Source organism: Oncorhynchus clarkii, chromosome 2 (genome assembly GCF_045791955.1).
Source record: "Oncorhynchus clarkii lewisi isolate Uvic-CL-2024 chromosome 2, UVic_Ocla_1.0, whole genome shotgun sequence".
In the NCBI taxonomy this organism is placed as follows: domain Eukaryota; kingdom Metazoa; phylum Chordata; class Actinopteri; order Salmoniformes; family Salmonidae; genus Oncorhynchus; species Oncorhynchus clarkii.
This window is the reverse complement of record NC_092148.1, coordinates 29,854,806-29,877,667: the sequence shown is the minus strand read 5'-3', so window position 1 is coordinate 29,877,667 and position 22,862 is coordinate 29,854,806. Positions and strand designations below refer to the sequence as shown.

At 42.6% G+C, this 22,862-nt stretch overlaps 1 protein-coding gene across 1 annotated transcript; it reads left to right on the top strand.

Annotated features, from left to right (window-relative positions):
- Nucleotides 1-13,882: 13,882 nt before the first annotated feature.
- LOC139366369 (proline-rich nuclear receptor coactivator 2-like) lies at nucleotides 13,883-18,374 on the top strand. The gene is made up of 3 exons (XM_071103783.1): nucleotides 13,883-14,097; nucleotides 14,727-14,945; nucleotides 15,379-18,374. The coding sequence occupies exon 3, from the start codon at nucleotides 15,405-15,407 to the stop codon at nucleotides 15,873-15,875; it is 471 nt and encodes a 156-aa protein (XP_070959884.1). The 5' UTR covers nucleotides 13,883-14,097; nucleotides 14,727-14,945; nucleotides 15,379-15,404; the 3' UTR covers nucleotides 15,876-18,374.
- Nucleotides 18,375-22,862: the final 4,488 nt, after the last annotated feature.

Genomic DNA, 22,862 nt, shown 5'->3' with positions numbered 1-22,862 from the left:
TCTAGGAGCAACAACAGTTCAGCTGTGAAGTGGTAGGCCACACATATGCACAAAAAAAGGTACTGCCGAGTGCTGAAGCTTGTAGCGCGTAAAAATCATCTGTCCTCGGTTGCAACACTCACTACCAAGTTCTAAACTGCCTCTGGAAGCAATGTCAGCACAGGAACTGTTCGTCGGGAGCTTCATGAATTTGGATTCCATGGCCGAGCAGCCGCACACAAGCCTAAGATCACCATGCACAAGCGTTGGCTGGAGTTTTGTGAAGCTCTCCGCCAGCTGGACTCCAGAGCAGTGGAAACGCATTCTCTGAAGTGATGAATTACGCTTCACCATCTGGCAGTCCGACGGACAAATCTGGGTTTGACGGATGCTAGGAGAACGCTACCTGCCCCAATGTATAGTGCCAACTGTAACGTTTGGTGGAGGAGGAATAATGGTTTGGGGCTGTTTTTCATGTTTTGGGCTAGGCCCCAAAGTTCCAGTGAAGGGAAATCTTAAAGCTACAGCATACAATGACATTCTAGATAATTCTGTGTTTCCAACTTTGTGGCAACAGTTTGGGGAAGGCCCTTTCCTGTTTCAACATGACAATGCCCCCATGCACAAAGCGAGATCAATACAGAAATGGTTTCTCGAGATCAGTGTGAAAGAATTGGACTGGCTTGCACAGAGCCCTGACCTCAACCCCATCGAACACCTTTGGGATGAATTGGAACGCCGTCTGCTAGACAAGCCTAATCACCCAAAATCAGAGCCCGACCTCACCAATGCTCTTGTGGGTGAATGGAAGCAAGTACCCGCAGTAATGTTCCAACATCTAGTGGAAAGCCTTCACAGAAAAGTGGAGGCTGTTATAGCAGCAAAGGGGGGACCAACTCCATTTTAATGCCCATGATTTTGGAATGAGATGTTCGACGAGCAGGTGTCCACTTACTTTTGGTAATGTAATGTATGTCAGTCAGCTGGCTATCTGCCGGCAGAGACTTCTATTGCAGTAACTTTGAATGGCTCTTGTTAGTACTACTTAGCCTGCTATAAGGATGAAGTAAGAAGCTAACGTTAAATGGAGCCTACCCAACAGGAGCAAAAAATACACTACTAAGTTCTCATAATAACTTTGCTTTACAGAGAGTAGGCTACTGAGACAGACAGTGATGTGGCGCTCAGTGGTGAGGTTGAGTCAGGCTGCAATGCATGCAGGACGAAGCAGAGAGAGTGGTTAGTACGGTTGTTCCCAAACTTGGGGTCGGGCCCCATGTGGGGTCCCCTGAGAAAATCTGTACTAATCTTCTCAAACAAGTTAGGAACTGAAAAAAACCAAGATGTTTCAATATGAACATCTCCACATGGTCTTATCTTCCCTCATAGGCCTAGGCATACATTAGAATGCAATCAAAATGCCAACAATACAGTTTTAAATATGTAATACTTTTTCCTTCGTCGCTGATGCTACGTGTCAGTGTAAATCATTTCTTATATTTTCCCCATTTTAGGGGTATAATGTTACAATTGCATAGGTAATAGGCTATGTGGGTTTTTTTGTATCGTTTTTTTATGTTATCGGGTAGATCAGCTTTAATGTTACAGATAGACTGTGACTTCTATCAATATAACTGTCTGAATCATTTCCAATATATACAGTCCATTCGGAAAGTATTCAGTCCCCTTCACTTTTTCCACATTTTGTTACGTTTCAGCCTTATTCTAAAATGTATTTCAATTATCTTTTTCCCTCATTAATCTACACACAATACCCCATAATGACAAAGTGAAAACTGTTGGTTTTTTTTGTGCAAATGTATAACATTTTAAAACAGAAATACCCCCCTAACCCAACCACCCCTCCCCTAACCAGAGTAAACTAATGGACAACAATACTTAAGCTTCCACTTCCAGTTTATACATACTACATACATTTCACCGACAGTATATTTTACATCAGTTATCTTTTGTTTGTTTTTAGTCCCAGCCTTCAGCTACCCTCCACCCCTCCCATCTCTGAAGACCATCCACTTTTGATTTCTAGCTGCCATATATTTTTACACTGTGCTGTGATGTTTCGTAAAAGTTATGGACCTTTCTATTCTCATATTTTCCACAGATTATACATTCAAGATAATCACCTTTGCTAAGAATATTGTTATGTTATTGATGGATTGTCTATGACTCATCAAATCACCTAGCCGTGCTATTTGCAGAGTTAGCTCTAGGTAAATGTTGGATTTGTGTTTTTTGTATATCGACTTAGGTGACTGAACCTACAGCAGCCAAGGTGATAATGGCTGGGTTTCATTTATTATTTTATTTTCTGTTCTCCTAATAGCATTTGAAAATTTAAATTGTATAGAAATGCAGTCAATGAGCTTCAACCTTTAAAAAGGACCTCACTAAAACTCAAACTCTAGTTACAGCATTGCTGTCTCTATAGAAATAGGACATTCATAGCCAGACAAATAGGTCACTTTTTTTCAGCATTGCACCAGTGCCCCACTTTTTGCTTACATTTAGTTTTCATTTGATCCGGTTCTGAATGATCATCATTATTATTTTTTCATCACAAATATCCTGCTTTATGAAAGTATATTTTGGAATATGGGGGCTGGAGAAATAGGAAGTAAATTACTTTTCACAGAGAACCTTATTGACTTTAGTGACAATATTTCTAAATCTGCTTGGGGGAGATGACGGCAGTGTATATGCACTTATTACACCACCTCAGGCTTTCCTCTCTCCTTTGTGTGGACCTGAAATCTTTTTTGATTGGCAGGTCACACTAGGTTACTTTTCTGTCCCTCGAAGGTAGTTGGACCACTCATACATGTCTTAATTAATGCAAAGTACACAAACCTATTACTGAGTAAGGACTCATGGGTAATATCTTAGATTTACAGTATGACCACAGAGACATTTGAACAAATGTTGAAACATACTGTGTCAACTGAGTTGTGATACTGCAACAAGGCAAGAAGACTGTCACAGACGGATGCGTTTTAAACAGTCACTTTAAAACATGCAATGAGGTACCAATTCATAAATGCTATTAAGAAAAGAACACATGGGTCACAGACTGATCTGGGTCCCAGACTGAAAATCAGACAGCATCATCTAACATCTAAATGCATGCAAAATCCTAAGGAGAGCATGCTTTGTGCTTCAGAACCTAACAATCATGCTCAGCATTTCCCTCGTAACAGGTTTCAAACAGATTGTGCAAATAATTATTTGCTCTATGATTCTCAGAAACCAGAAGGTAATGTTTCTGCCCTGTATGGGGTGGACTGTGTCGTGGTATAAAATAGCACAAGAATAAGGGCAGAGTGCTTACCTTGTGTGGATGCTTTTCTGTCAGTTCTGTTGTGGTGTAGGAAGAAGACAGACCAAACTGATGACCTCAGCTACAGCGCCACTGAGTTCCATCTAACTCCACTCCCCAGAACCAGTCGGGGAGGGAGGGAGGGAGGGAGGGAGAGAGAGAGGGAGAGAGAGAGACTGATGTCCGACCATTTGCAGTCCCTGAAGTACTAACATGTTCACGCTTTCTGCGTGTTAGGCTCATTGTAATGGCACGTTTGACTCCATTCTATTTATTCCATACCAGCCCGTCCTCCTATAGCTCCTCCCACCAGCCTCTACTGGAGCACAGAGACATTGGCATAAGTGTATGCACAAATGTTGAAACCTACTGTGCCAATTAAGTTGTGACACTGCAACAAGGCAATACAACTTTCACGGACCTATACGTTATAAACAGTCACTTTAAAACATGCAACGAGGTACCAATTCATAAATGCTATTAAAAAAATAGCACATGGGTCACAGACTAAAAATCAGACAGCATCATTCTAACCCCCATATACAGTGCATTCGGAAAGTTTTCAGACCCCTTGACTTTTTCCACATTTTGTTATGTCACAGCCTTATTCTAAAATTGAGTAAATAGTTTTTTTCCCTCGCTAATCTATACACAATACCCCATAATGACAAAGCAAAAATAGGTTTTTAGACATTTTTGCAAATGTATTAAAAGTAAAAAAAGTGAAATATCACATTTGCATAAGTACTCAGTACTCGAATCTTCTTGGGTATGACACTAAAAGCTTGGCACATCTGTATTTGGGGAGTTTCTCCCATTCTTCTCTGCAGATCCTCTCAAGCTCATTGGATGGGGGGCGTCACTGCACAGCTATTTTCAGGTCTCTCCAGAGATGTTTGATCGGTTTCAAGTCCGGGTTCTGGCTGGGCCACTCAAGGACATTCAGAGACTTGTCCCGAAGCCACTCCTGTGTTGTCTTGTCTGTGTGCTTAGGGAAGGTGAACCTTCGCCCCAGTATCTTATCTTTTACCAGATCTAATGTGTTACATTCTCCTACATTAATTTCACATTTCCACAAACTTCAAAGTGTTTCGTTTCCAAAGGTATCAAGAATTTGCATATCCTTGCTTCAGATCTATAGGCAGTTCGATTTGGGTATGTCATTTTAGGCGAAAATTGAAGGGGAAAAAGGGGGTCCAATCCCAGTAACTCTGTATTGTTGGGAAAGGACTCATCATAGTCTAAAATAATAAAGGCAAGTGTGGATTATTTTCTGTCAGTTCTGCTGTGTTGTAGGAGGAAGATGGACCAAACTGATGACAGCTACATCAGCCACAGCAGCGCCAGTGAGTTCCACCTATCTCCACTCCCCAGAACCAGTCAGTGAGTGAGTGAGAGTGAGACACTGGTCTACCATGATAATATACTGAAACTGCTTGGGGAAGAATTAAGTAAAAAAAAGAAAGGGAAACCATACATTTATGTCACCTGAGTGAGACTATGCATTTAGGAGCTGGGCATTACATTTTGCTATCCAGTTTTACATTTACAAATTCTACAGGTTCTGAAGTCGTACAGGTGATGATTAAAGGTCATAAGAGATTATTTATTTCAGGGCGGGCCATCACTCTGTAATGTCCTAAATAATGTCCTAACATATAATACTCATGAATGGAGAGGTTGGCTAATCCCCATCTCTCCAACCTCACCTTTCCATTTCTCCAATATATGTATACATTTATTCATTTCCCCAAAGTGCAGTAAAAGAGACCGTTTGCAGTCCCTGAAGTACTAACATGTTCATGGTTTCTGCCTTTTGTCAATTCCATTTGCACATTAACAGTTAAAATTGTGCATTGGGAGGAGACAGAGCACTCACTGTGAGAGTGGGCTGTGTTTCAGGGTGTGTGAAGAAACAAGGTTAAAGAACAGAAAAGACCGAGACTGTGACCTCTGGCTACCTATAAACCAGCCAATAGTGATGCAGAAATTGCCTGTTAAGTGCAATGAAATACTGTGTTTACTCCACAGGGGTTGATAATGATAACCTTTTCACTGATTCTAAAGTACTGCAGCCTTTATTCAGCATGGTACCATTGTTTGTTTTTTTTATACAACTGAGAGCTCGAAACCCCAATTGAATATGCTCTGTTCTTTATTCTCTTCCCTTTTGTGGCATGATTGTGTCAAGATTCCCCTCATTGTAAAAAAGTTGTATTTCCTGCATATTGCTCTATACAGAAATTATTTTCAGTGACACTGAGTTTTTGCTATGACAACCTTATTTAAGTTATGGCCATGCACGATGAGACAACCATGATGTAATGTTGTTATTAAACAAGAGGGGGCGACAATAAGAACCAGTGAGTGAAGAAAAACTATATCTGCAAAAACTACTATACCTATTGGAGTAACTCAAGAATGGTAAAAGTTTGTAGAGGAACTGAGCAGAAGTTTGTTGCGTAGAAATAATAAATTAGAGAAATCCCACCGGGACGAAAATTACAATACTTTATTAGCCTATCTAAATTAAGAAACTGTCATTTAGGACATATTAAATAAAAAAATATGTTAATATATTCTAATCAGGTTATAAGAACTAATTTACCCATAGGCAATCTGAAGTAAATTCATGTTTTACTATTTTTTAGCTTTACAACACGCATAGAAGAATGTTATACAATATATTGAACACATTTGGACTGAAAAAGATGGCCTGGTCCGGCATTGACCCACTCACTAGAGTCGACCATGTCTGATGTAAAGGCAGTATACTATCGTCCTCTCCACTGCCCTGTATACTATCATGTCTGATGTAAAGGCAGTATACTATCCTCCTCTCCACTGCCCTGTATACTATCATGTCTGATGTAAAGGCAGTATACTATCCTCCTCTCCACTGCCCTGTATACTATCATGTCTGATGTAAAGGCAGTGTACTATCCTCCTCTCCAGGTGACCTGACCAATTTGGCTGGGCAGAGGGAGGAAATCTGATTACAAGCAGGCAGCTAGGCTCCTCCACTTTTTCATTTCTGGCATTGTCTCAACAGGTGCACAAGCTCAGCATTTGGCACCTACTATACCTTTTATGGTTATTCATTGAATGATTTTAAATGTTATACAATAAGCGAAATAAACAGTCTCACAACCCAGAACCAAATGCAAAAATGTATCTTCTCCTTATACATTCAATGAGAAAGAGCTTCAGGGCAGGTTTCCTATTTTTATGGCCATAATGCTGAGTGCTGTCTCCTCGAGATCACATTTCCTTCCCATCTCCCACCGCTTCACTTAAAGAGAGAAAAAAAGGCACTGATATGACCCCTCACTTAGTGTAGTCTGGCTGTGTCCTATTCCCTCCTTTCAGATGAATGGAACAAAGTCAAAGTCATTGTATTACAGTTGGTAATTTGCTTACAACAGATTACCTAATGTAAAACGCAATTGCAACAGCCTGTTGGTTTTCCTTTCAGCTCTTTGCATGTATCACTAAACACTACATTTGTAGTCATCATGAATTCTACACAAACACACCCAACCTCTTGCCCAAAATAGGGTGAGTGTGAGAGGGTTAACTTGTGTTCCCATGTCAGGAGTGTGACAACGTGGGTTATGTGACATCCTATGTGTACCTCCTCTATACTCCTTTGTGACCTAGAAGAGCCACCCAATGCCCTAAATACCATACATAGCTACTGGCCTGAGGAGGCCCAACCCTTGCAAGGAGTTGTCACGGGGTTGTGTAGTACACACTGGGTACTCACTCAAGGTGTACGGCTTGATAGACGGGCAAAATGTTGCAACAACCCTCTTTTACAGTGAGAGACACAGATGAGTGTTAGACGTTGGCGAGCACATTTGGAATTCATCCCTTGTAATCGTTATACAATTGTTTTGTCCCGTAGACTTGGACCTGCTATAAATATTTAACACGTAATCCCGGCCTTCAAAATCTAGAACAGTAGGTTCTATAATAAGTCACAGACTCACAGTGTATACTGTCATCGGTGTACTATTACCACAGATTATAAACATGCTCTGATGTAAAACATGGAAGCTGAAATCAGACACAGGCGAGACATATTTATTGTTCTCATAGAGGTCTGGTCTGAGGTGCTGCTCTTGTCTCTGAAAACAGAAGATATCCTCTATAATTGTATAAAATGAGGGCAGATCTCCTTACGTGTCCTGAAATAAACCGTCACTGTCAGACGGCTTGGAGAGAGCTCCATGGCAATGGTAAATGCAATTACTTCAAACGAACCAGACACGGTGTACGAATGGACAGTCCATTATCAGAGAGGATGCAGCACATTTACACCTAGTGGTATGATAGCAGGAAACGGTTTATAAATTTGGTCTTTGTGGTTTCTAGTGTAGTATGTTAGGACTTGCACTATTGTTGTTTTATGTTCCCACCCAAGTTAACATTAGGTAACATTTGCAATGGTAAAATTAGGTCAGGTTTAGGGGCATGTCATTTGAGTGTTTTATCAAACAACAGAGACATGAAACACAGACACTGAGTGAGAAAATACTGTTAATAACAGACCTACATCTTGACAGTGGCTGACTATAGTGCGCCAAAACTAAAAAATCCTAAACTCAGCAAAAAAAGAAATGTCCTCTCACTGTCAACTGCGTTTATTTTCAGCAAACTTGTGTAAATATTTGTATGAACATAAGATTCAACAACTGAGACATGAACTGAACAAGTTCCACAGACATGTGACTAACAGAAATGGAATGGTCAAAATCAAAAGTAACAGTCACTATCTGGTGTGGCCATCAGCTGCATTAAGTGCTGCAGTGCATCTCCTCCACATGGACTGCACTAGATTTGCCAGTTCTTGCTGTGAGATGTTACCCCACTCTTCTACCAAGGCACCTGCAAGTTCCCGGACATTTCTGGGGGGAATGGCCCTAGCCCTCACCCTCCGATCCAACAGGTCCCAGACATGCTCAATGGGATTGAGATCTGGGCTCTTCGCTGGTCATGGCAGAACACTGACATTCCTGTCTTGCAGGAAATCATGCACAGAACGAGCAGTATGGCTGGTGGCATTGTCATGCTGGAGGGTCATGTCAGGATGAGCCTGCAGGAAGGGTACCACATGAGGGAGGAGGATGTCTTCCTTGTAACACACAGCGTTGAGATTGCCTGCAATGAAAAAAAAAGAAAGATCCCTTTGACCATGACGGACCATGACGGACCCTCCTCCTCCAAATCAATCCCGCTCCAGAGTACAGGCCTCGGTGTGATGCTCATTCCTTCGACGATAAACGTGAATCCGACCATCCCCCCTGGTGAGACAAAACCGTGACTCGTCAGTGAAGAGCACTTTTTGCCAGTCCTGTCTGGTCCAGCAACAGTTGTGCCCATAGGTGACGTTGTTGCCGGTGATGTCTGGTGAGGACCTGCCTTACAACAGGCCCACAAGCCCTCAGTCCAGCATCTCTCAGCCTATTGCAGACAGTCTGAGCTCTGATGGAGGGTTTGTGAATTCCTGATGTAACTCGGGCAGTTGTTGTTGCCATTCTGTACCTGTCCCGCAGGTGTGATGTTCAGATGTACCGATCCTGTGCAGGTGTTGTTACACGTGGTCTGCCACTGCAAGGATGATCAGCTGTCCGTCCTGTCTCCCTGTAGCGCTGTCTTAGGTGTCTCACAGTACGGACATTGCAATTTATTACCCTGGCCACATCTGCAGTCCTCAAGCCTCCTTGCAGCATGCCTAAGGCACATTCACGCAGATGAGCAGGAACCCTGGGCATTTTTCTTTTGGTGTTTTTCAGAGTCAGTAGAAAGGCCTCTTTAGTGTCCTAAATTTTCATAACTGTGACCTTAATTACCTACCGTCTATAATCTGTTAGTGTCTTAACGACAGTTCCACAGGTGCATGTTCATTACTTGTTTATGGTTCATTGAACACGCATGGGAAACAGTGTTTAAACTGTTTACAATGAAGATCTGTGAAGTTATTTGGATTTTTACGAATTATCTTTGAAAGACCGGGTCCTGAAAAAGGGATCTTTCTTTTTTTGCTACGTTTATCTACATAAGGGCCACCAGTGACCCAGTTAGGTGTGGGATTTATTGAGAGTGCAAGGTTATGTAACGCAATCTAGTAAAAGGTCTTTAACTTGTGATCTATGGTCAATAATCCTGAACCCTAAATACACCACAAAAAAACATATAAAGGGAATAAGCTATGGGACCACACCTTATTACCATCTTGAGCAAATACCTGAGAAATATCTACAGCACACAATTTATTCATATAACGACACTGGCTGGAGAGGCCTGCTATGCACATACAATAAACTAAATACTCTCTAATGAACCCAGTGAGTAGGATGAAAAATGTATTTTTCACCCAAAGAAAGTAAATAAAAAAATATATATATTTTATTTAACTGGGCAAGTCAGTTAAGAACAAGTTCTTATTTACAATGACGGCCTACCCTGGCCAACACTGGGCCAATTGTGCGCCGCCTTATGGGACTCCCAATCACAGTCGGATGTGATACAGCCTGGATACGAACCTGGGTTAGGAATAGAGGCCCTTTCAGCCATGCACTGTAACTGTGTGAGTTGTTGATTGTAACACGTAACAGCTGTCCAAACTACAGCCTTCCCTTTCTCCCCTAACCACCTGTGGAGTGAATTACCCCGCAGGCAGAAGGATCCAAGCCAGCAATCAAGAAGCCCAGACTGGCGACTCTCTTTGACCAGAGAGAGAAACTAATGGCCAAAACAACAACGTGTACGTGGTGATGGCCAATCAGGCTCCGTCCCCAAACATAGTTTCATGGGTGGGTAAGGAATGGACACCCTTCCTGCTGTTCTCAAGATTGACCCCAATTTCAACAACTCGGCCTACAGGTTTTGATCTATGTATTGTCACACAGCGTGAAACCTGAGGATTTGGGAGGGGAGAGGGGGATGGTGATACGTGGGCCCTTTGTTAGCAAGTAACCGCTGATAGTAATTTGCCCAGACTTGAGAAAGCCTGTTGCAGCTGCTCTCTTCCTTTCACATTAATCACCACCCACCGCTACAGGAAATCCGGTTAAATGTTGTTTCTTTTTTTCAAATACGAGAAACCATGTTAAATCCGTAATAAAAAATAAATACAAGCCACTATAAATATCTTAAGATTTACTGTTATATTCAGAAATAGACTATGTACAAATCATGGCTGCTACTGAGTTGGTTTTGTGATGACATCTGAGATTACATAATACTTTTTCAAATCAAATCAAATTAGTCATATGCGCCAAATAGAACAGGTGCCGACCTTAGAGTGAAATGCTTACTTACGAGCCCCTAACCAACAATGTAGTTGGATAAGAATAAGAATATGGATAAGAATAAGAAATAAAAGTAATTAAAGAGCAGCAGTAAAATAACAATAGCAAGACTATATACAGGGGGTACCGGTACAGAGTCAATGTGTGGGGGCACAGGTTAGTTGAGGTAATATGTACATGAAGGTAGAGTTATTAAAGTGACTATGCATAGATTATAACAACAGAGAGTAGCAGCGGTGTAAAAGAGCGGGGCAATGCAATTAGTCTGGGTAGCCATTTGATTAGGTGTTCAGGAGTCTTAAGGCTTGGGGGTAGAAGCTCTTTAGAAGCCTCTTGGACCTATACTTAGAATACGTGGATAACTACAAATACCTAGATGTCTGGCTAGACTGTAAACTCTCCTTCCAGACTCACATTAAGCATCTCCAATAAAAAATGTAATCTAGAATCGGCTTCCTATTTCGCAACAAAGCTTCCTTCACTCATGCTGCCAAACATACCCTTGTAAAACTGACCATCCTACCGATCCTTGACTTCGGCGATGTCATCTATAAAATAGCCTCCAACACTCTACTCAGCAAACTGGATGTAGTCTATCACAGTGTCATCCGTTTTGCCACCAAAGCCCCATACACTGCTCACCACTGCGACCTATACGCTCTTGTTGGCTGGCCCTCACTTCATACTCGTCGCTGAACCCACAGGTTATCTACAAGTCTAGGTAAAGCCCCGCCCTATCTCAGCTCGCTGGTCACCATAGCAGCACCCACTCGTAGCACGCGCTCCAGCAGGTATATCTCACTGGTCACCCCCAAAGCCAATTCCTCCTTTGGTCGTCTTTCCTTCCAGTTCTCTGTTGCCCATGACTGGAACGAACTGCAAAAATCACTGAAGCTGGAGATTCCCATCTCCCTCACTATCTTTAAGAACCAGCTGTCAGAGCAGCTCACAGATCACTGCACCTGTTCATAGCCCATCTGTATACAGCCCATCTATCTACCTCATCCCCATACTGTATTTATTTATTTTGCTCCTTTTGCACCACAGTATCTCTACTTGCACATCCATCTTTTGCACATCTACCATTCCAGTGTTTAATTGCCATATTGTAATTACTTCGCCATCATGGCCTATTTATTGCCTTAACTCCCTTATTTGACCTAATTTGTACTCACTGTATATAGACTTTTTTTCTACTGTATTATTGACTGTATGTTTTGTTCATTCCATGTGTAACTCTGTGTTGTTGTATGTGTCAAACTGCTATGCTTTATCTTGGCCAGGTCGCAGTTGCAAATGAAAACTTGTTTTCAACTAGCTTACCTGGTTAAATAAAGGTGGAAAATAAATAAATACTTGAATAGGTTTTGTCGTGCCCTCTTCACGACTGTCTTGGTGTGCTTGGACCATGTTAGTTTGTTGGTGATGTGGACACCAAGGAACCTGAAGCTCTCAACCTGCTCCACTGCAGCCCCGTCAATAAGAATGGGGGTGTGCTCTGTCCTCTTTTTCCTGTAGTCCACAATCATCTCCTTTGTCTTGATCACGTTGAGGGAGAGGCTGTTGTCCTGGCACCACACGACCAGGTCTCTGACCTGGCACCACACGCTGTGCAGTCATGAGTGAACAGGGAGTACAGGAATTGGACTGAGCACGCACCCCTGAGGGGCCCCTGTGTTGAGGATCATCATGGGGGATGTGTTGTTACTTACCCTTAACACCTGGGGGCGGCCCATCAGGAAGTCCAGGATCCAGTTGCAGAGGGAGGTGTTTAGTCCCAGGGTCCTTAGCTTTGTGATGAGCTTTGAGGGCACTATGGTGTTGAACACTGAGCTGTTGTCAATGAATAGCATTCTCACAGGTGTTCCTTTTGTCCAGGTGGGAAAGGGCAGTGTGGAGTGCAATAGAGATTGCATCATCTGTGGATCAGTTGGGACGGTATGCAATTTGGAGTGGGTCTAGGGTATCTGGGATAATGTTGTTGATGTGAGCCACGACCAGCCTTTCAAAGCACTTCATGGCTACAGATGTGAGTGCTACGGGTTGGTAGTCATTTAGGCAGGTGTGGGAACAGGCCCTATGAGGTCTGCTTAAAACATATTGGTATTACAGACTCGGACAGGGAGAGGTTGAAAATATCAGTGAAGACACTTGCCAATGGGCAGCGCATGCTCGCAGTACACATCCTGGTAATCCGTCTGGCCCTGCGGCCTTGTAAATAGTGCCCTGTTTAAAGGTCTTACTCACATCGGCTGCAGAGAGTGTGATCAGTCTTCCGGAACAGTTGGTGCTCTCATGCATGTTTCAGTGTTATTTGCCTCGAAGCAAGAATAGAAGTAGTTTAGCTGTCTGGTACGCTCGTGTCACTGGGCAGCTCTCGGCTGTGCTTTCCTTTGTAGTCTGTAATGGTTTGCAAGCCCTACCACATCCGACGAGCATCAGAGCCGGTGTCGTACAATTCGATCTTAGTCCTGTGTTGATGCTTTGCCTGTTTGATGGAGTGCATAGCGGGATTTCTTATAAGCTTCCGTGTTAGAATCCTGCTCCCTGAAAGCGCAGCTCCACCCTTTAGCTCAGATAAACTAATCTACTGAACTATTGAGTCGCCAATCATATCATAATCTCAGCAGGAATTTATCTCTGACAGATTTTCTTTCACAAACTAGGTTTCCATCCAATTGGCAACAGATTGTCATACGAATATTCTAAAAAACCCATATAAACAAAATGCAGATTTTCCCACAAGTTCTATTTCCATCAGATGGACTTGTTGTTGTTGATAAAAGGCTGTGCGTGATGACCTGGTACACATAAAAATTACTTTTGCTGTTCAACTCCCACTTTACTGATGGTTTTGTCACAACACATTTCCCGTTATATAGCGAATATGCCCACTCTGGTCGTGGCACGTGCACTCTAGCTAACAGCTAGCATAAAACGGTTGGATGGAAAACTGGTTAGTGTAGATTACTCGTAACATGAAATATTTTGTCAATCGTTTATTCGGAACCCCAGTATTAGCTTTTGCCGACACAGCAGCTATTGAATGTCAAGTTTGAAGGACAAATGTCGATTTGTTTAATTTGATTTGAATTTAAAGGGTGGGTTTCTTTGTTTTTACCAGTTCTTCATGGAAATAACCTCAACAAAGGAAGCTTAGGGCGGGAGGTTTGTCTTTTGACGTCAACAGTCTGGCAACAGACATGAATGCGTGTGTATCGCCTCTCCGATTGGTCCTTCCGTCACATAGCTGTTGTGATTGGTGAGAGCTCAGCCAGCGCAGTTACATATACCTGCTCGAGCTTCCATTTTGTTGCAAATCAGACAGTCGAGAGGGAATATAAGTATACATATCTTTTACACCGTGTAAACTCCACACATTTCTAGATTCTCCATCCAGAGATTTCAGACTTCAATAAAAAAAAATATCTGACAAACGGCTTTTACCAACCAAGCCTGAGGAAGTCGGTAAGAGCCGGTGTTGTGTTTAGCTAAATAGGTTAAGTTCATTTAGCTAGAATGTGTGACGCCATACATATGAGTGGTGTTCTTTGTTTTGTTGCCAGATTTGTGACCTAGATGGATCGCTATTTACTTACAATGATGATAACCCTGAATACATAACTTTAGTATAGTAATGTTAACAAGCACACATTACGGTTACTCTATGCGTATTTAAAAAAAAAAAAAATTATGCAGCTAACGTTCACCAAGCTAGCTGACGAAGACGTTCGCATTCTTCGAAGCCAGTGAAAGAGGATTATTAGCTGTTTACGTGGTGGCTTTACATAGCTAAACATGGACGTTAGTTAACTACCTGCTTTATTTTCCAGTATTCCAACGAATATCCATTATTTTACTACAGTACCAGTTTAAATGAATTTGACCTGACTGTTGCTACTTGTAGAATGTAGTTAGCTCACTGGCTAACATTATTAGTTGGCTTTGTGACGATGCATGTTTGGCACACGAAAGCTGTCCCCATTCTCAGTTTGTAACATCAACAGTTTACACACTTGGCTTGTTATCGAACGCTGCGCGAGCAGTATCGTGCTATTTTACCCGAATTATTAATATAAAAACATTTTATTGTTTAGCTCGCCGCCTTGGAGCAATTTCGTGCGCTGAAGTGAATTGATGTTCTACTCGGCTTCACGGGAAAACGACGCTCATTGGCACATGACAACTCCAGTTCTTGCTGGACCTAAAAGTGCAGCGAGAAGTAGATCGAAGACTACTTCGAGGACCTGGAGCCCAATTGGAAAGGAGAAATTAAGGAAACATCTCTGCACGTTCAACTTTCTAACAACAAAGAGGTAGGCAATGGATGCGACACTGTTTTCCCAGTTGGGTGGGGGAAGGGCTGAGTTTTTGCACGTAGCCAATTGAGCTCTTTGAAGTAGATTCAGGTATGCACATTTGTTCCAGAAGTTCTGTTAGTTCTATTTTGCCCGTCTTAAATATAAATCAAGTATATTTTAGGCCTGATTGTTAAAACGGGGTTTGTCAACCGGGGACAATTGTCATTTTTTATTTTTGGGCAGCATGTAACAGTAGCCTAGCATTAAGAGTGTTGGGCCAGTAACTGAAAGGTCGCTGGTTCGAATCCCTGAGCTGACAATGTGGAACATCTGTATGCCCTTGAGCAAGGCACTTGTAAGTTCTGGATAAGCGTTTCTGCAAAACGACTAAATTGTAAATGTTAGAAATGAATTGCTTCAAGTTTGTAACTTTGATTTCCTCCTTCAGGTGACACACTGTGTGAAAAGTACAGTATGGGAGGTGGAGAGAGGTACAACATTCAAGTGTCCCATCCAGAGCGCCCATTGCCCAAGAAGAACCATCAGTTGGGCCGGGCCAAGCAGAGAGTTGTCCGCGATCAGAATGGAATGACAACAGTAGCATCCTCAGGGGCTGCGGGAGGTCCTCACCAACATGGCCACCGCAAGGGAGCAGCCTACCCCTGGTTTCCAGAGGCGCGGCTGGCCGCGTCGGCTGAGAAGAAAAATGCTTCTGTCCGTTTTGCCAACACCTATGATCAGAATTGGGAGGGCGCTGTGTCCCACCTGAACACACTTCTGGCTGCCCAATGTGGTGGCCCGAGCTATGCAGGGGCCAAGTTCAGCGAGCCACCCTCCCCCAGCGTGCTACCCAAGCCCCCCAGCCACTGGGTCCCCATGGGTACCCGTGACAGCAGGGAGATGATGGCCTTCCAGCTGAAGAGCCTCCTCAAGGTGCATGCCTAGAGATGGACTCCCATGACCTGGTCTTTCAAAGCCAATGTGTGAACGAATGCCCCTCTGAAGACTCCTGCCTGCCTAGAATGCCCCAGCGTTGTAATACACTTTTAGCTATTTTAGATTTGAGGTCTTCGCAGGGTGGGAGGCATTTTGCTGGAAAATCTCTGCAAATGTTTGGCACCCTTTTTGTTGAGAAACCACAGATATTACAGCGCTGCAGCCTTGTCGGTGGGGGAGACTGTTCTCATTGGAGTCTGTTTCTGTCACTAACGATGAACTGGATATCCGTCGTGCTCTGTTCTTTTTTTGTTTTGTTCTTTTTTTGTTGGCCGTTATAGCAAGTCTGTGGGCTTCTCTTCCCAAACGGTAGGGTTGGATATTAGTATACACATGTTCATGCGGTCTCATTTACAGTCCATTTCTGTGGACAGGTAATTCTTACTTTGGCACGTTAAGTTCTGTTAATCATTAAGGATTTCACCTCTGATAACCTGGTGCTGCCTGAAGCACAATCTACAATAGTAGCATTTCTTTTTAGTTTGACTTATTATTTTCCATCTTGTTTTTGGGGGATGTAAAAGCCACTGTTCTGCAGGGAAACCAGAGCTATCTTTCAGGCGAGAATCAGCTGTAGTAGTGAGTACAGGTCACAAGAATAACCTCAAACTGAAGTGTAGAGGCCATGGCACACAGGCCTTGGACGTTCAACTCCTGTACTTTTTTATTGCGCTGTGCGCACTGCACTATGGCAGTTGTGCTGGTCCGAGGCCTGCAGCTCTATCCTACAATTATTTTGTCTTTGTGATGTAGTTAATCAATGAGTCAGTTTTGTCTTAACCAAAGCAATGTCTTTTGCTGTGATTTTTTTTTTTTTTTCTCGCCATCTCTCCTTTGTATGTCTGACGTGGTTACCAGTGCCATATCAACCACGTTGGCTTGAGTGGCGCAGAGAATTGGTCCTCTGGGTCACTTTTTCAATGCAATCAGTACTGCTATTAGCCACTTTCAAACTATCTCCTTCCCTACTGAAACCCCACCCAGTAAACAATGCGGAAGAGGGCCAGATTCAACAGGGATGTGGGACTGTAAGTTTCGCAACCTCGATCTCCTGTGTCATGGCCCTGTTTGCTGTGTGGCAGTTTCTTACGAGGAAGTGCAAAGTTGAGAGAAGTGCGTAACGTGGCACAGAGGACGTTAGGCGCAAGGCCAGTGTGGATCTGTTTACATTTAAAGTATCCAGCAGCAATCTCCAGATACTCACTGCCTCCTGCACCCTATTCTTGCACTGCAATCAAAATTGTTTTCAGAAGTTACAGGCTGAGAGGCCCTTTTTATTGGTGGATGGTTAATTGACTATCTCCCTCTAGGTTCTAATTTGAGGGGAGGCAGTCTTTTATTTTCTTTGCAGAATGGGAACTGTAATGGCCATCTTAGAGACGACAAAACAGAGCTCACGAGCTTGAAATAAGTTAAAGAGCCATGTAAATAATGCAATGTATAAAAAATACTTGTAGCATATGTACATTTAGCAGGGTGTTTTTAAACCTGCTTGATAAAGTATTTTTAGTAATAACACTGAATGTATAAGTCATGCTAAGGACATGTCTTGACTTCAAATACTGAATATTTTTGTAAAAAAGAAATCTGCCTATAGCATTTGTCAATACCCCTGCACTGTGTAATTATTGCCAGTAATCTTGCACATGTTTTTTATTTTGTATTATGCACAGTGTAGGGTAAAAAAATGCAGTGTGCAAAAAAACGTAACTTACATTTGACCTTTTGAGTTGACTTCGATATGTATGAATTGTTAAATTATTTTAGTTTCCAGGTGTGCTACAGCCTGAAGACAGCCACTGGGGGCTGGTTTCCCAGACAGATTAACCCCAAACCTGGATTAAAACAACTATTTCAATGGATAGTCTCCATTGAAATATATATATATTTTTTTATCTAGGACTACTTATGATTTGTCTGGAAAATGTGCCCTGAATTGAGTTTGTCAACTTGATTGTGCCTACATTTTAACCCAACATTGCAAACTTTTGTTATTGAACCAACATGGACTTATATTTTTTGATTAGGTAATGTTATTCATTGACCAAAAATGTATATCTAAAAACCACCTTCAATTATCTGCTGTTCTTCTGCTAGAAGATAATTGAATTTGGCCCTATGTTATTGTGAAACTGTTTTTCAACTGCTTTTGTTTTGATATCTGTGTTTTTAATGCATTGCTGTTTATTTTTAAAACAAAGATGTCCTGTTGGTTTCTGCTAATGATTCATACATGTATAAGGCTCTTCATCCTAAATTTGAAACTGAAGGGTTTCTCAACAAATTGGCTCTTAATTTGTCCCATTTGTTTACTGTCACCAATGCTTATGAAATTATGCCACATGTCCAGACTTGATTTGAATTTGACAAAAAAAAAACTCCAGCACTGCTTTAATTGGTCTGATCAAAGTAACCCCCCAAAAAATAAAATCCCTTCCCTTTCCCCCCCTACTTTGTGTCTGTCTTTTCCTGAATGCGCTCATTATTCCAAACCATTTCCCACATTTAGTACAGCTTACTGTATTTATTTGAAAGTTACGCATGGTTATGTTGATGATTACACATTCTCATAGAATATTCGTCTCCTCGGTAAGTGAAGGTAACTAGCAATCCTGTCATAGTGAAGTGCTTTCAGGCTAGTTAAGGATCACGTCACCCTAGACCCACTACAATTTGCATAACGCCCCAATGGATTCATCTGGACAAGAGGAACACCTATGTAAGAATGTATTTTTTATTTTATTTTTTACTACAGCTCATCCTTCAATGCCATGGTACCCTCCAAGCTCATCATTAAGCCCTGGTTCTGCACCCCACCCTGTGCTACTGGGTCCTGGACTTCCTGATGGGCTATCCCCAGGTGGTGACAGTATGCAACAACACCCCCACTACGCTGATCCTCAACACAGGCCCCAGTGGGGTGCCTGCTCAGCCCCCTCCCGTACTTCCTGTTTACCAATGACTGCGTGGCCATGCAACTCTGACACTAGTGGTAGGCCTGATTACCAACAATGACTAGACAGCCTACAGGGAGGAAGTGAGGGGCCCTGGCAGAGTGGTGCCAGGAGCTGATCATGGACAGCAGAGGGAACACGCTCACATCGAGGGTGCAGTGGAGAAGGTGAAAAGCTTCCAAGTTCCTGTCACATCACTGACAAATCTGAAGTGGTCCACACAGACTTGAGGTGAAGGTGCAACAGCATCCTGTCGGGCTGTATCACGGCCTGGTACAGCAACTGCAGGGCTCTCCAGAGGGTGGTGCAGTCTGCTCAACGCCTCACTGGGGGCACACTGCCCTCCAGGACATCTGCAGCACCCGGTGTCACAGGAAGGCCAAGAAGATCAAAGACCTCAGCCACCCGAGCCATGGCCTGTTCACCCGCTATCATCCAGGAGGCGAGGTCAACACAGGTGCATCAAAACTATGACCAAGAGACTCTACCATAAAGGCCTGATTGGTGGAGTGCTGCAGAGATGGTTGTCCTTCTCCACAAAGGAACTCGTGTCAGTGTGACCATTGGGTTGTTGGTCACCTCTAAGACCAAGGCCCTTCTCCAACGATTGCTCAGTTTGGCCGGGCAGCCAGCTCTCGGGAAGAGTCTTGGTGGTTCCAAACTTCTTCCATTTAAGAATTATGCAGGCCACTGTGTTCTTGGGGACCTTCAATGCTGCCTAAATGTTTTGGTACCCTTCCCCAGATCTGCCTCGACACAATGTTGTCTCGGAGCTCTACGGACAATTCCTTCGACCTCATAGCTTGGTTTTTGCTCTGACATGCACTGTCAACTGTAGGGCCATATATAGACAGGTGTGTGGCTTTCCAAATAATGTCCAATCAATTGAATTTACCACAGGCGGACTCCAACTTGTAGAAACAGCTCAAGGATGATCAATGAAAACAGGATGCACCTGAGCTCAATTTCGAGTCTAATAGCAAAGGGTCTGAATACTTACGTAAATAAGGTATTTCTAAAAACCTGCTTTCACTTTGTCATTGTGGGGTATTGTGTGTAGATTAATGAGGATTTGTTATTTAATCCATTTTAGAATAAGGCTGTAACGTGAAAAGTCAAGGGGTATGAATACTTTCCGAATGCACTGTACACACACAGTACCAGTCAGAAGTTTGGACACCTACTCATTCAAGGGTTTTTCATTCTCCATTTTCACTATTATCTACATTGTAGAATAATAGTGAAGACATCAAAACTATGAAATAACACATGGAATCATGTAGTAACCAAAAAAAGTGTAAAACAACTCAAAAATACATTTGAGATTCTTCAAAGTAGCCACCCTTTGCCTTGATGACGGCTTTGCAGTAACTAGGTGTCCATCCAATTGGTGAAATATTTAGAATATTCTAGAATCGGCATAAAGCAAATATTCGCATCATGTTCCCACCAGTAGTATGTTTCCACCAAATGGACTTGTTCCGTATAAAATCAGTGCCTGATGACCTAGTGCGCACAAAATATACTTTTCACTTCAATTTTCATGCACCGAATACACATCTAAAGTTCAATGTGTTCCCATTGTATTTTCAACTCAACTGATAGTTTTGTCATAAAAACTGTTGCGTTAAATAGCAAATGTGCCTACACTGGGCTTGGCATGGTTTGCAGATACAGCGGGAGTTGCCTGGTCTACTTGAGGTTATGGATGAGAGCGAGAATAATGTTATCTGTCAAACGGCAGTCAAGTACCGATCATGTCCACAGAATAAGACCCTCGATATTTATTGGAAAGCAGCAACAACCTTCACCATCCTGTGAAGTATATAATTTATTTCATCTGAAGCCTAATAAACTGCATGGTTTCCCCAAGTCATAATGGGAGGACCACACACCATATCATCACGTGACTCCAAATTTACTTCAATCGGAGTTATTAAAAAATAATAATAATACGCCTCCCGTCGTTTAGAAAATTACAATGAAACCAGACGCGCATAAAAACTGGATGGAAACGTGGTTGACAGTCATTTTCCATCAATATACAAATAGCCTTTGCACTTGCCTGTCTGTATAGCAGTGGTAGTCAGGGCCTTATTACTGACCAGGGGGAGCACAACCCATATTGTTAGTATTTTCGGTGGCAGGCGGGAAAGACCCCAAAAGCATGTCATTGCAAAATGTGTAGAAAAGCTGGTGATTTGCTTTAAAAATACATTTTCTCTGTCTCATGGAAAAATGTGTAGAATAGCATTGGTAGTCATTCCGTAGCCCAAAAAATGCAAATGAGTTGTACTTTAGACGGGCCGACGGCCAATTAGAAAATAGGGTATTTTATAAATCACACTCCAGGGGTGTTTCAGGGGGAGTTGGAATATGCAAAAAACACATTTCCAATTTACACATGCGTATTAATATAGACTTGTACATGTGTGAAATAGGACTCATTTAAACACCCACCCACGTGCATTAACCAACATCCATTCTAATTTGGTGTCCGTTCTCCACGGATCAGTCTTTCCTCGACCTAAATAATCAGTAACAATTTGACATGGGTAGTGTTTTAGACGTCCCAGACGAACAATTAGTGGTGGGCCTGGACCATCATTAATCATTTGGAATTATATTTATATTGTTTATCGATAGCAGCAAGGCCTTTTAAAATCGGGTTATTCTTCACGATTATGTCAAAAAAAGCACACGACTGTTCCTGCAGGCACAAAACCCTCACAGACTTTCTCTTAGCAGCCTGCTGATGGGCCATCAACTGGATGTGATTTCCCATTCTATTTAAACTGGTTACGTAGGTGTATGCTAGAACATTCACACCTGGCACCAAAAGGCAATCCACAAGCAGTTGTCTGGACTTCACAGAGCTGGGGAAGTGAAAATATTAATGTTCGCTCAGTTGCAAATTTGCCATGTATTTAAACAAACCGATAAATGGAAAAATGCAACTGATAATGGTGCCCATCATTAGTAACAATATTCTCAGTAAATACACTATATATAGAGAGAAGTATGTGGACACCCCTTCAAATGAGTGGATTTGGCCATTTAAGCCACACAGTGGTTAACAGGTGTATACAAATCTAGTACACATCCATGCAATCTCCATACACAAACATTGGCAGTAGATTTGCCTTACTGAAAAGCTCAGTGACTCTTAATGTGGCACCATCATAGGATTCCACCTCATCAAATTTCTGCCCCGCTAGAGCTGCCCCGGTCAACTGTAAGTGCTGTTATTGTGAAGTGGAAACGTCTAGGTGTGCTGAAGCACGTAAAAATCTGTCCTCGGTTCCAATATCTCTGGAAGCAACCACAGCACAAGAACTGTTTGTTGGGAGCATCATTAAATGGGTTTCCATGGCCGAGCAGCCGCACACAAGCCTAAGATCACCATGCACAATGCAAAGTATCTGCTGAAGTGGTGTAAAGCTCACCACCATTGTACTCTGGAGCAGTGGAAACACGTTCTCTGGAGTGATGAATCACACTTCACCATCTGGCAGTCGGATGCCAGGAGATGCTAACGGCCGAATGCATAGTGCCAACTGTAAGGTTTGGTGGAGGAATAAATGGTTCCGGCTAGGCCCCCTTAACTCCAGTGAAGGGAAAGATTAATGCTACAGCATACAATGACATTCTAGATTATTCTGTGGCAACAGTTTGGGGAAGGCCCCTTCTTGTTTCAGCATGACAATGCCCCGTGCACAAAGCGAGATCCATACAGAAACGGTTTGTCGAGATCGGCGTGGGAGAATTTGACTGGCCTGCAGAGCCCTGGCCTCAACCCTATCAAAAACCTTTGAGATGAATTGGAACGCCGACTGCAAGCCAGGCCTAATCGCCCAACATCACTAATGCACATGGCTGAACGGAAGTCCCCGTTCAATTATTGTTAAATTGAACGTTAGGATGGACAAAACGAGTAACCTAAGCGACGCAGAACAGCATCTCGGAACGCACAACTTGTTGA

Bases quoted from the DNA above. Each gene is read 5' to 3' on its own strand.
- LOC139366369 (XM_071103783.1), top strand. From the start codon at position 15,405: ATGGGAGGTGGAGAGAGGTACAACATTCAAGTGTCCCATCCAGAGCGC.